The sequence below is a fragment of the Hippocampus zosterae genome, chromosome 1 (assembly GCF_025434085.1).
Source record: "Hippocampus zosterae strain Florida chromosome 1, ASM2543408v3, whole genome shotgun sequence".
Taxonomy (NCBI): domain Eukaryota; kingdom Metazoa; phylum Chordata; class Actinopteri; order Syngnathiformes; family Syngnathidae; genus Hippocampus; species Hippocampus zosterae.
This window is the reverse complement of record NC_067451.1, coordinates 4,544,730-4,557,706: the sequence shown is the minus strand read 5'-3', so window position 1 is coordinate 4,557,706 and position 12,977 is coordinate 4,544,730. Positions and strand designations below refer to the sequence as shown.

General features: G+C 50.1%; 1 protein-coding gene across 1 annotated transcript in view; it reads left to right on the top strand.

The window, feature by feature from the left end:
* The window catches only part of dnah2 (dynein, axonemal, heavy chain 2), a 37,066-nt gene that overhangs the window by 2,111 nt on the left and 21,978 nt on the right, over window positions 1-12,977 (top strand). Inside the window, exons 7-41 of the mRNA XM_052069163.1 lie at window positions 310-420; window positions 499-734; window positions 810-1,001; window positions 2,225-2,382; window positions 2,485-2,572; window positions 2,640-2,845; window positions 3,312-3,441; window positions 3,534-3,716; window positions 3,792-4,000; window positions 4,093-4,239; window positions 4,336-4,492; window positions 4,573-4,682; window positions 4,784-4,913; window positions 5,599-5,787; window positions 5,942-6,086; window positions 6,163-6,355; window positions 6,445-6,645; window positions 6,720-6,876; window positions 7,362-7,536; window positions 7,616-7,779; window positions 7,847-8,008; window positions 8,093-8,196; window positions 8,276-8,432; window positions 8,501-8,583; window positions 8,642-8,822; window positions 8,906-9,044; window positions 9,121-9,338; window positions 9,431-9,523; window positions 9,598-9,723; window positions 9,791-9,901; window positions 11,104-11,292; window positions 11,387-11,490; window positions 11,573-11,762; window positions 11,849-12,029; window positions 12,121-12,248. Coding sequence (XP_051925123.1) covers window positions 310-420; window positions 499-734; window positions 810-1,001; window positions 2,225-2,382; window positions 2,485-2,572; window positions 2,640-2,845; window positions 3,312-3,441; window positions 3,534-3,716; window positions 3,792-4,000; window positions 4,093-4,239; window positions 4,336-4,492; window positions 4,573-4,682; window positions 4,784-4,913; window positions 5,599-5,787; window positions 5,942-6,086; window positions 6,163-6,355; window positions 6,445-6,645; window positions 6,720-6,876; window positions 7,362-7,536; window positions 7,616-7,779; window positions 7,847-8,008; window positions 8,093-8,196; window positions 8,276-8,432; window positions 8,501-8,583; window positions 8,642-8,822; window positions 8,906-9,044; window positions 9,121-9,338; window positions 9,431-9,523; window positions 9,598-9,723; window positions 9,791-9,901; window positions 11,104-11,292; window positions 11,387-11,490; window positions 11,573-11,762; window positions 11,849-12,029; window positions 12,121-12,248 — 5,447 coding nt within the window. The remainder of the gene's footprint in view (window positions 1-309; window positions 421-498; window positions 735-809; window positions 1,002-2,224; window positions 2,383-2,484; window positions 2,573-2,639; window positions 2,846-3,311; window positions 3,442-3,533; window positions 3,717-3,791; window positions 4,001-4,092; window positions 4,240-4,335; window positions 4,493-4,572; window positions 4,683-4,783; window positions 4,914-5,598; window positions 5,788-5,941; window positions 6,087-6,162; window positions 6,356-6,444; window positions 6,646-6,719; window positions 6,877-7,361; window positions 7,537-7,615; window positions 7,780-7,846; window positions 8,009-8,092; window positions 8,197-8,275; window positions 8,433-8,500; window positions 8,584-8,641; window positions 8,823-8,905; window positions 9,045-9,120; window positions 9,339-9,430; window positions 9,524-9,597; window positions 9,724-9,790; window positions 9,902-11,103; window positions 11,293-11,386; window positions 11,491-11,572; window positions 11,763-11,848; window positions 12,030-12,120; window positions 12,249-12,977) is intronic.

The window sequence follows — 12,977 nt, the reverse complement described above, 5'->3', positions numbered from 1 at the left end:
GCTCACACCCACACCTAGGGACAATTTAGAGTGTTCAATCAGCCTGCCATGCATATTTTTGGAATGTGGGAGGAAACCGGAGCACCCGGAGAAAACCCACGCAGGCCCGGGGAGAACATGCAAACTCCACACAGGGAGGCCGGAGCTGGAATCGAACCCGGTACCTCTGCACTGTGAAGCCGACGTGCTAACCACTGGACTACCGGGCCGCCCGGGATGTCAATTTGAATTCAATTAATTGCTTAGCCCTACCTGGAAGCCAAATTAAGAGTGCAGCGTGTCATGCTTTGTGTTTCCCGTGTTGAACAGACAATGTGAGTAAGAAAGAAGGTCAGACCGTGCTGTACATACCAATGGAAGGCCTGAATGACAGCGCTGAGGAAGGCAGCAAGGACACCCGTCTAGTGCAGAGGATGGAATGTAAGGATTTGCATGACACAATTCAAACAGTTCACTGAAGCCCAACTTGATGTGGACCCCCCTCCTTCGCATTCTTAGCCGTCTTAATCCACTGGTCGGACCAGATCAAGGAGCTGCTGAATATCCAAGACACGTCCAGGAGCGACAGCAGTGGCCTGCTCCAGGAGATAGCGTACTGGGAGAGTCACTCTAAAAAGCTCAGAGACATCAGTAAGCAGCTGCAGAAGCCGGGCGTCAGGCACATTCAGAAAATGTTGGAGCTGGCCAACTCGCTTTATGTCAAGCGCTTCTTTAAATTAGCCATGGAACTACAGGTGGAGTCCTCTATTTTTCACCGAGTCTTTTTTGCAGCCGCCGAACGTCAGCTCATGATATCATTTGGTGCCCAGGAATCGTCCGTGGAAGCGCAGTCCAACCTGAACTTCCTGTCCTTACTGGCAGGCCCCTGTGAAGAATTGCACACCATCGCCATCAGCGAACTCGCTCCCAAACTACAGCACATATTATATGTCATTCGCATCATCTGGATCAACTCCACACACTACAACACCAAGGAGCGCATCACGGGCCTCTTCCTGAAGGTGTGTCGCCCTCGTTTTAAAAGGAGTCAAGTCGAGCTTGTTTATGTCGAGCCGAACCATAAATCGAATTCAAATCGATGCCACAAGGTTGTAGAATGCAGACGGGGGAGGAGTCTGGAGAAGTGGCAGGAAAACAGGCCAAAATAGAGATGTCAGGGTATGAGGCTGGAAAAAGATGGTTTTCATTCTAGGTGTGTTTTAACTAAATGTGCCAGAGGGTCAAAACATGTCTTCAGGCGAGATTTGAGCCTTTCTGCATAGGCACGCAAATTTCTGTCCATAGGGCATCTTAGACTAATAGAGCACACATGGAAAATGCTCTAGAGCAGGGGTGGGCAACTTTTTTCCCGGGGGGGGCAAATGAGAAGCAGAAAATATTGTGGAGGGCCGTGCCAAAAGTTAAAAATAGAAATAGAAAATAAAGAAGATAGCACAATGTCTTTGTATGCCGGTAATAATGTAACATTCTCCTCCACCATCACACTCAGCACCGGTTCCCCTCAAGGATGTGTACTGAGCCCCCTGTTGTTCACGCTCTACACATTTGACTGCTCTCCGACTCTTATTAGCGGTCCAGTTTGCGGAAGGTTTTTAACATGATAACAATTAAACCATTCTAGGAAATGTTCATTCGCTCGAGCCACAAGCAATTCACTCTGAGCATGGAAATTGCCAGAATCGGACTGAGTAAGAATGGCTTCCTTGTTTTTCAAAGTCTCGTACATTTGAGTCTTTCCGACTCCAGGCGTCTCCTGAATGTTTCGTACTTTGTTACTCGCTTCGTTTAATCAGATACATATCACTTTCCATTCCATGGTCATTACTCTCTCCCTCTTTCTTCGTCTTCCCCTCCCTCCCTGTGCTCTGCAACTTGAAGTAACTGCGCCACCCGGTGTTGAAATAGCTGTCGTTACAAGTCCAAACGAAATGAATGCAATCAAACCTTAATTGTGCACCAATCTTTGGCGGGCCGGATTAAAAAGACCAAGGGGCCGGATCCGGCCCGCGGGCCGTATTTTGCCCACCCCTGCTCTAGAGCCTGTTAACATTTATTTATTTTTTTTAAATCGATAGGAGTCATCAAAATACCGGCAAGTCTAAGCCAGATCTAAAGTAGAATTGGCTTCTCATCACCTTTTTCTCTCGAATAATTTTTGTTGTATTTTTGTTTTTTCTTCAACTTGCTCCCCAAACGAAACCTCGCGCTGTGCTTGTGGCTGCAGATGAGTTATGACATCATCCACCTGTGCATCAAGACCATCTCCCTCGACAGGATCTTTGAGGGCTACGTGATCTCCAGCAAGAAGGACCTCAATGACTGCATCCAGTGTTGCCTGACCTGGAAGAACATGTACTTGCGTATCTCTGAGGTGCACCACGAGTAAGACGAAAAAAAAAACCCCGATCCAATTCACGCCCAGCTGGTATTCTCATGTTGTTTTTGAATTAACATCTCCACCCGCTTTTTTTTTTTGCACATCAGGAGTTCTAAAAAAGGCTGGCTACTAGACCAAACCAATATTTTTGTCCCCGTTGATGCCTGCATTCAAAGAATGAAAGATTTACTTGAGGTAATTTGGCCTTTGATGTCATGGCTCCGAATCCGTCCAAAGCGTCCGTTCTGCGCCGTGTCTCTAGGTGTGCGACAGCCAGCAGCAGTTTGCCCGCTGGGAAGACGGCGACCAGAGACCATTGCCGTGGTTCAGCGGTTACCAGGGCCCGGAACTCACGCTGTCCCTCATGAAGATCGAGACCAAGTTCCAGCACGGCCTTCAGGTCCTGCGCTCCGTAGACAAAGGCATCCTAGAGGTGGAGAACACCGCATGGCACATTGAGTTCAACAGGTAGGAACGTCATGACTCGGCACCGTAATGAAACCGAAATACTAATAAATACTAATAAGTCGTTGCTAGGGCGGCCCGGTAGTCCAGTGGTTAGCACGTCGGCTTCACAGTGCAAAGGTACCGGGTTCGATTCCAGCTCCGGCCTCCCTGTGTGGAGTTTGCATGTTCTCCCCCGGGCCTGCGTGGGTTTTCTCCGGGTGCTCCGGTTTCCTCCCACATTCCAAAAACATGCATGGCAGGCTGATTGAACACTCTAAATTGTCCCTAGGTGTGAGTGTGAGTGCGAATGGTTGTTCGTCTCTGTGTGCCCCGCGATTGGTTGGCAACCGATTCAGGGTGCCCCCCGCCTACTGCCCGGAGACGGCTGGGATAGGCTCCAGCACCCCTGCGACCCTAGTGAGGATCAAGCGGTACGGAAGATGAATGAATGAATGAATGAAAGTCGTTGCTATGCCCTTGTGTTCAGGTTCCGCGCATTTTTAAAAGATCTGGACATCATGTTACAAAGCCAGATCACCTCCGTGTTCAAGACCGTCAACTCCGTGGAGGAAGGTCTTCGGCTGATGGACATTTTTAAAACTGTCTCTGCCCGAAAGGTGAGTTTTTTCGCAGCGATGCGCACGTCTCCTCGGTCGGCGTTGAACGACTCAATAAAATACCGCCTCCCGCGTCCTCTGTCCCGTCGCAGTCGATCAAGAGCAAAATCGACGAGATGGTGGTTGGAATCTACGGCATCTTCAAAAAGGAGATGCACATGAACATGAAGCAAATTGATCGGAAGAGGGTGTTAATCCCTGACTACATGCCGCCATTGGCAGGCCAAGCCCACCGAGCGAGGGCCATCAAATTCCACTTGGAAAGCCTCATGGAGGTGAGCCCACTCATGACGTGATTGATCTCCGCGTATGACTCCCACCTCCCTTTTTTTTTTTCCCCCCCCAAACAGGTGCTCAAGAAGATCCCCATCGAGGCCGAGTCACACAGCTGCAGGCAGGTGCTGGTCACCTACGAGCAATCCATTCGCAATCTGAATGACTTGGTGACGCAGAACTTTGCCGAGTGGCACCAGAGTCTGGAGCTGCAGTACGTCAAGAAGCTGGAGCGGCCCCTTTTGATGCACGGCAAGGACAACAGGATCGAGGTCAACTTTGACAAGTGGGGGCACTGAAAGGAAAAAAAAAAAAAAAAATCAGCATCGCCATCAATTTCTCATTCGCTGTGTTTTTTTTTTTCCTTTTCCCTCACAGCAACCTGTTGAACCTCTTTGCTGAGATTGAGTTATGGAGCCGGCAACAATTTGACATCCCAGAGTTTGTGAACGAGATTTACCAGGAACGCGAGGGCCTCCGATGCCTCAGGGAAAAAGCACAGCACTTGGCCCGGGACTACAACCGGTCAGCAGACACTCACTGCATCTCAGCATGTTCTTCTCCCCAAGGAACCAGCTCCGGCGGCATTTCCTTACCGCGCGTCAAACTTGTGTCCGACAGGATCATCGGAATGCTCACTCCCATCGAGCTGGGTCTGTTTTCCAAGAAAATCCACGTCCTTGACAAAAAGATTCAGCCGGGCTTCACCAAACTCTTCTGGATGTTTAAAATTTCTTCCGGCGCCTTTGTCAAGGACTGCCTCACACACGTTTCCAAGGTCACCGCCGTCGGTTAACGCTTCTCACGTTAACGTTCAGCTGAGTTGACCGCCGCTCCCCTTGCATCTTTCCGCCGCAGGTTCAGGTGATAGTTGACGGCTACAAAGCGTCCAATCTGACCATCACTAACCTCTGTCGCCAGATCAGCGAAACACTGCTGGTTCGGCTCGACGGGAAGACTCTGTACAGGTGACGGCGCTTTACGTGTCGCGCACAGCTTGACCGAATCCTTGAGGAAAATCGGCGTCCGTTTCATTTCCGCCGTGCGCATTGTTTGTCATCCCGGTCAGGAATTGGGAGTTTGAAACCGACCAGAGAACTCACCGGCAGCGACAGCACGAACAATTGCGCTCTGCTCTTCAGCGCACCGTCGACATCATGACCAACATCCACAACACCTTCTCTAAAGATGGGCCTGAGGTCTGTACCAGTGTTCTCATCGTTTGGAATATTTCGTTGGAGTTAGTTTTTATTTTGTGATGACCTTTAACTCATTCACTCCCAAAGACTGTTTTAAACGTCTTTTCAGACTTGGTCTAGATTTGGCTGGTACTGAATGAGTTTAAAAAAAATTGGTTGTTTTAATCAGTTTTTAGAGCAGGTTTGTTAGTTTGTATTCGTTTTTTTTCAAAAATGCGTTCAATTTAGTTTTCATTAGTTTTAGTATTAGTTTTTTTTTAATTATTATTATTATTTTTTTTAATGTATGTAATACACTATTTGTCAAAGATCCCAAAGTATAGAACAATACAGTAAACTACAATTCTCAAACAACCTCCCTTGACCTTCCTTCTTCTGTACGGACGTTCAGCAATACCAAATAAAATGAAAAGTTTTTGTAAACATAAGGGTTTTTTTTAAAATGAATTGTCATTTTTATTTGATCTGTATAATAAAAACGTTTTCTGTATTTTACTTTTAGTTTTTTTTTTATTAGTCTTAGTGAACTTGAATAACCTCGGTCTGATCATTCCTTTCCTTATCCCCCAGATTTGAACAAGTAAGTGTTTCTCAAGACCGGGTCCGCGTCATGTATTTTCGACTCGATGCGATGTCCCCATAAGGACGTTAAGGTTGCAATGAGGTGTGACTCTTCTTGCCGTAGGTGCAAGAGCACTGGGTCACGTACACGGAGAAAGTGGACCACATGCTGGAGCAGGCCCTACGCACCAACGTCAAGCGCTCCATGCAGAAGTTAGCGCAGGCCATCAACGGAGACCGCAAGTCCTCACCCACCCCTTTGTTTCGAGTGCTGGTGTCACTACGCCAGGCAGACCCCAAAGCCGAACTCAGGGTACGGGCGACATTTCTTTGTCTGGTTAGGGTTGTCATTCATTGTTTGCTACCTTTCGTCCTTTCCCGAAGCTTCATTTTAGCAGTCAAAGCTTCGAGTGCTCATGTTTGCTTGCATTTAGTGTTTCGTTGTTTTGATGTATCCTGACTGACAGGTTGAGTTCTCCCCGACGCTCCGCGAGCTGGGTCAGATCTTGGACATCCTACCTCAGATCATCAGCACCATCTCCAAATTCAAACGACTCCCCGAGCTGCTCTCCGGCGAACAATCCCACGAGAATCCCATCCACGTCAACATCGGTTCGGGGGCAACTCATTTGTCCGCTAGTCGCCTGCTGAAGTGCCTTTCTAACTTTGCTTTTTCTTGATTGTTTAGAGCGCGATGAGGAAATTAAAGGCATACAGGCGGCGGTTGGCGCCGGGATGGCGGCCACCGCCGGCCATCTAAGGGAATATTTGACAACCTGGGACAAATACAGGGACATTTGGGAGACCAACAAGGACTCCTACATCCAACGTTACCAAAAACTGAATCAACCGGTTGCCTCTTTTGATGCGGACATACACAGGTAACCGCCGGCGTATTCCCAATCGCGCTTGTTGTTGAATTTTGTCATTTTGCCGCAAGGAACGTTAAAAGGCCGCAATGAACTTCAAGGTACACGGAAATAGAAACGAGTATCCAGCAGGAAGAGACGGTCACCAACTTCCATTTCATTGTGCTGGACTGCTCGCCGCTCAAGACGTCGTTGGTGCAGCACTGCAGCCAGTGGCAGACCAAGTTCATGCAGCTCCTCGTGCGCATCGCCAGCAACTCCCTCAAAGAGATGCACGCTTCCATGAATCGGAATGCCAAGAGGTGTGTCATCAAAGGGTGGTGGCAGAAGAACGCAAAGCGGAATTTCGGACTTGGTTTTGTTTCTCTGTTTTGAGGTTGAGCCAACCCAACACGACTCTGACGGCGCTCAGTGAGAGCCTGGGGCTCCTGGAGTCCTTCCAGAGCAATTTGGGCAAGACGGAGGCTGACATTCTTCTGATCCATGAACAGTTTGCCGTTCTGGACAAATACGGTTTCCCTCTGGATCAGACGGTAAGCGCCATGCCGTATGCGCTGCGGTAACTAGCGCTCAAGAAATTGAATGCTCACTTTATGAGGTGCATCATCCACAAACGTATTCATTCATTCATCTTCCTAACCGCTTGATCCTCACTCGGGTCGCGGGGGGTGCTAGAGCCCATCCCAGCTGTCTCCGGGCAGTAGGCGGGGGACACCCTGAACCGGTTGCCAGCCATTCGCAGGGCACACAGAAACGAACAACCATTCGCACTCACACTCACACCTAGGGACAATTTAGAGTGTTCAATCAGCCTGCCACGCATATTTTTGGAATGTGGGAGGAAACCGGAGCACCCGGAGAAAACCCACGCAGGCCCGGGGAGAACATGCAAACTCCACACAGGGAGGCCGGAGCTGGAATCGAACCCAGTACCTCTGCACTGTGAAGCCAACGTGCTAACCACTGGACTTACCGGGCCGCCAACGTATTCATTGATTTCTTTATTTTGCCGTTTCAGCTTCAGGACCTGCGCGGCACACTGAACACCAAGTGGGACTGGTTCCAGCAGGTCCTCGTGGACAGCGACGTCATGCTGCAAGGGCAAAAACAAAATTTCAAGAGCGACTTGCTCAGCTCCTCCGATGAACTCACCGAGAAGATCCATACCGCTGTGCAGGAGTTCAACACCACAGGTGGCACACGCACTTTTATTCCTCGTGACCCTTCCTCGTACGTGAAAACCAACGACGTGCGCTTCTTTGCGCGCCCCAGGCCCGTTTGATCCTGCCATCGGCACCGTCGCGGCCCTGAGGACGACGGCGCGGCACCGCAAACATCTTGAGAAGCTAAAAGAGGAGGAGAGCCTTATTCTGAATGGCTTGAGCTTCTTCAAGATCGAGCAGGAACCTTCCAAAACCATCCAAGCTCTGGAGAAGGTCTGACATATCAATAGATATCATTCCAGGGAGAAACGAGTTGCTGATTTGGACTCGGCGCTTGCAGGATATGGACTTCTTGCAGCAGGTGTGGGAGATCACGCAGGAGTGGCAGTCCAACTGGGACGAATGGAAGGGGGATCAGTTTGTGACGCTTCGCACGGAGAACATGGAGAGCAAAGCTCAGGAAATCTATAAAATCCTCCACAAACTCCAGAGACAGCTCAAGGTCCGACTTCATGGAACGGAACAAGAGATCTGATCACCTTTCGACTTTGTGGTTTATTATTATTTTTATTTTTTTGCTTTGCAGGATAAGAACTGGGACATTGTGGACGTGTCCAAAAAAAGGGTCGACCAATTCAGGAGAATCGTCCCCCTTATCGCCGACATGAGGAACCCAGCGATGAGAGAGAGGTAACGTGTCAATCACGCAAGTGTTACTTGAGTCCCGAGTCTCTAAATAATGCCCCGCCCACTGCCCCGCCTCCTCCAGACACTGGAAGCAGATCTGCGATCATGTGCAGAGCTCCTTCGACCACACCAGTAATGATTTCAACCTGGAGAAGATTATCTCGCTGGGTTTCGACAAGTTTGCAGACAAGATCGGCGAGATCTCCGGCGCCGCCAGCAAGGAACTCTCCATAGAACAGGTGCCTCGTAATGACCCCAATCGAGGCGGGGAAGATTTTCGAAACTTTTGTCGTTTTGCTTCTCAAAGGGTCTGGAAGAGATCGTCAAGACGTGGGATGAAATGATCCTCGATATTACACCTTACAAAGACAAAGGCCACTTTCGTCTCAGGTGAGGCCGGGAAGTGAAATTTGGAAGCCGAGAGGGCTGACAAAAGCTATCTTTGCAGGGGCACGGAGGACGTTTTCCAGGCCTTGGAAGACAACCAGGTGACCTTGTCCACCATGAAGGCCTCCCGATTTGTCAAAGCTTTCGACAAGGAGGTGGACAATTGGGAACGTCAGCTCTCCCAAGTGATGGAAATCATCGAAATGGTGCTCACCGTGCAACGCCAGTGGATCTATCTTGAGGTTCCGAAACGAGGCCGACTCCCTCCTCTGCCTTTTGACTCTCTTGTGAAACCTTCTCACGTGATGTTCTTCCGCTCCGGCAGAACATTTTCCAAGGGAAGGACATCAGGGAGCAGCTCCCGCAAGAGTGCAAAGAATTCCAAGAAATTAGCAACAGTTGGAAGATCATCATGACCCGGTTCCACGAGAACAACAACGCCCTGCAGGCAACGCACCATCCCGGTATTTCAAAACGCTTTCATCGGATGTCTTGACTTCGAGTCCAAGTGCAAAATTTATCTGGCCCGTGATCGGTCAGGCTTGCAGGAGACGTTATCCAACATGAACGCCAAGCTGGAGGAGATCCAGAAGGCGCTGGACATGTACCTGGAAACCAAGAGGCAGATTTTCCCACGCTTCTACTTCCTGTCCAACGATGACGTTCTGGAGATCCTGGGTCAGTCTCAGAACCCCGAGGCCATGCAGCCGCATCTCAAAAAGTGTTTTGACAACATCAAGAGCCTGCGCACAGAAAAGGCAAGTCGCCGCCCCCCGCGCCGATAAGACGAGACGCTCGCACGCGTCGTACCGGCCCGAGCGCCGCCATTGGGTCTTTGTGTCTCTCGCAGGTTGCCAGAAGGTTAGACGCCACCGCCATGTTCTCCTCGGACGGAGAGCTGGTGGAATTTATTAAGGCGGTGCCACTGGACAAGCCTGTGGAGGTGCGATAGTCGTGAGGGCAGCCCGCGGCGGCAAGTTTCAAAACCAGAGTTGAACGCCTCGCGGTTCCGTCTAGATTTGGCTGTGCGATATCGAGAAGATCATGCGGGCCACTTTGAAGAATTCCCTCTACGACTGCATGCTTGCGCTCAAGAAGATGAAAAGCCAGCGGGACAAGTGGTCCAAAGATTGGCCGGGACAGGTAACGCGATGACGATTTAAATGACAACTTTCGACGAGATCAATTCTCTTGGACTTTGTATCTTTAGATGCTCATTACGGCCAGCCAGATCCAGTGGACAACCGATGTCACCCAGGCGCTGGCGGCCTGCAAGGAGACGGAAGACAAGGGCCCCCTGAAAACCATGATGAAGAAACAGGTGCGGTTTTTGTTCTGCCTCGCGCAACTTTTTGCCGCTCTCATTCTTTCCCATCGACCCCAAATGGCCGTGACGCTAGTTTCCAAAACGCGGCTAGACTTGTCAAGTCAAGTCAAGTCAAGAGTATTTCTCGAGTACTTTCGAACAGCCTTCGCTGCATACAAAGTGCTGTACATGGAGCGATTTAACATAGACAATAAACAGTAAGACAAATGGGTAATAAAGGCGGTAGAAAGCACCAAACAGTAAAATCAAGAACAAATCTAAGTCATGCTGAGTCGAATGCCAAAGAATACAAGTAGGTTTTGAGGAGGGCTTTAAAGATGGGCAGCGAGGAGGCTTGCCAAATGTTCAGTGGGAGCTCATTCCAGAGAGAGCGACCAGCAACAGAAAAGGCTCGATCCCCTCTGAGCCTCAGTTTAGTTCTTGGTACTTCTAACAATGTCTGGTCCACAGACCTGAGGCGCCGGGCAGGTGTGCAGGGGCGGATGAGCTCAGAGAGGTAAGGTGGCGCGAGATTATTTAGAGATTTGAAAACAAAGAGGAGGATCTTGAAAATAATTCTGAAATGATTGGGGAGCCAGTGAAGGGATGTCAGAGTAGGAGTTACGTGCTCCCTCTTATGAGTACCAGTCAAGAGGCGAGGAGCGGCATTCTGGACCAGCTGAAGGCGCTTAATGGAGGACTGGCTGACTCCAAAGTACAGGGCATTACAGTAATCGAGCCGGGATGTGACAAAGGCATGAATTACTGTCTCAAAGTGTTCATGTGAGAGGAGAGGTTTTATTTTGGCCAGCTGTCTGAGGTGAAAGAAGCTGGATTTAACAACGGCACCAATTTGCCGATTGAGTTTGAAATCACTGTCCAGTTTAAGGCCCAAGTTTGAGACCGTTGATTTCAAATAAGGAGACAGGGGGCCCAAGTCTACAGGATGGAATGTACAAGGGGCACTGGGACCGAACAATATCACCTCTGTTTTCTTTTCGTTGAATTTCAAGAAGTTTTGTGCCATCCAGGTTTTGATTTCTTCCAGACAGTATAGGAGTGGCCTTAATGAGAAGGCGTCTTTCTTGCTCAGTGGGACATAGATCTGGCAGTCATCTGCATAGCAGTGGAAGGGAATACCATGTTTCCCTAAGATGGAACCCAACGGGACTCGAACTTACAAGCTCCCCCCCACCCCTCTCTCCCTCCCTCCTCAGGTGTCCCTGCTTAGGCGATATTCTGATATGATCCGTAGCAACCTGTCCAAGGTGCTGCGTCTGAAGATTGTCGCCCTGGTCACAGTTGAGGTCCACGCACGGGACGTCATCGTTAAACTGGCCAAGGCGGGCTGCAACGACGTGAACGCGTTCGAGTGGCTGTGCCAGCTGAGACTCTACTGGGAGAAGGTGCCGTACATTGAGGACCGAGGAACTCCGCGTCCCTCCCGGTCATGGGCGAGATGCTAACCTCGAAGGCTTATTGATTTGTTTCTGGCCACAGGATTTGAACAACTGCATCATCCGACAGACCAACACGCATTTCACGTACGGATACGAGTACTTGGGGAACTCCGGACGCCTCGTCATCACGCCGCTTACGGACAGGTTAGCGAGCTCTCGGGATTTCATCGGATCCTCAAAAAGAGAGGACGGCGAATTTCACGGACAAACGACAACATGCCCCCAGGTGTTACATGACCCTGACGACGGCGCTCCATCTGCATCGAGGCGGTTCTCCCAAAGGGCCCGCCGGCACTGGGAAAACCGAGACCACGAAAGACTTGGGCAAGAGTTTAGGCATGTACGTGATCGTCATCAACTGCTCCGAAGGACTGGACTACAAGTCCATGGGTCGCATGTTCTCCGGCCTGGCGCAGGTAGGAAGTCGGCAGGAGAGCGAGCTATCGCGCCGTCGCCCGGTTTGCCAAATGACCAATCGTCTGTCCCCCCCCTGCCGAGCTAGACGGGAGCGTGGGGCTGCTTCGACGAGTTCAACCGAATCAACATCGAGGTGTTGTCCGTGGTGGCCCAGCAGATCCTTTCCATTCTGTCCGCCCTCTCGGCCCTGCAAACCAGGTTCCAGTTTGAAGAACACAACATCGCCCTGGTGGCATCGTGCGGCGTCTTTATCACAATGAATCCTGGTCGGTTCAACGATTGAGGAAGTGCTTTCCTGAAAAATGAACTCTTGCGATATTTCCACAGTTTTTTTTATTTTATTTTTTTAAATCTTAGGTTACGCCGGTCGTTCCGAGCTTCCAGATAACCTTAAGTCCATGTTCCGACCGATCTCGATGGTGGTGCCGGACTCTACTCTAATTGCCGAGATCATCCTGTTTGGAGAGGGCTTTAACGACTGCAAGGTGTCGTAACGAATGGAAATGACTCGTCTCTAAATCAAGCCCGGTCCTTGAGAGTTTCTTTCCAGTCCGTTTCAGATGTCTCCCTCCTCCAACGCGCCTGATTCAAATGATCAGCTTTGTTGTTGGTCTGTTGGCCGAAGGGAGACATTTTGTTTTGTGTTTTTTTTGTTATTGTGGAGTGTCCTTGGGTGTCTTGAAAGGCGCTTATAAGTAAAATTCATTCATTCATTCATTCATCTTCCGAGCGGCTTGATCCTCACTAGGGTCGCGGGTGGTGCTGGAGCCTATCCCAGCTGTCTTCGGGCAGTAGGCGGGGGACACCCTGAATCGGTTGCCAGCCAATCGCAGGGCACACATAGACGAATAACCATTCGCACTCACACTCACACCTAGGGACAATTTAGAGTGTTCAATCAGCCTGCCATGTTTTTGGAATGTGGGAGGAAACCGTAGCACCCGGAGAAAACCCACGCAGGCCCAGGGAGAACATGCAAACTCCACACAGAGAGGCCGGAGCTGGAATCGAACCCAGTACCTTTGCACTGCGAAGCCGACGTGCTAACCACTGGACTACCGGGCCGCCTTATAAATAACATTTATTATTATTATTATTCATTCATTCATCTTCCGAGCCGCTTGATCCTCACTAGGGTCGTGGGGGGTGCTGGAGCCTATCCCAGCTGTCTTCGGGCAGTAGGCGGGGGACACCCTGAGTCGGTTGCCAGCCAA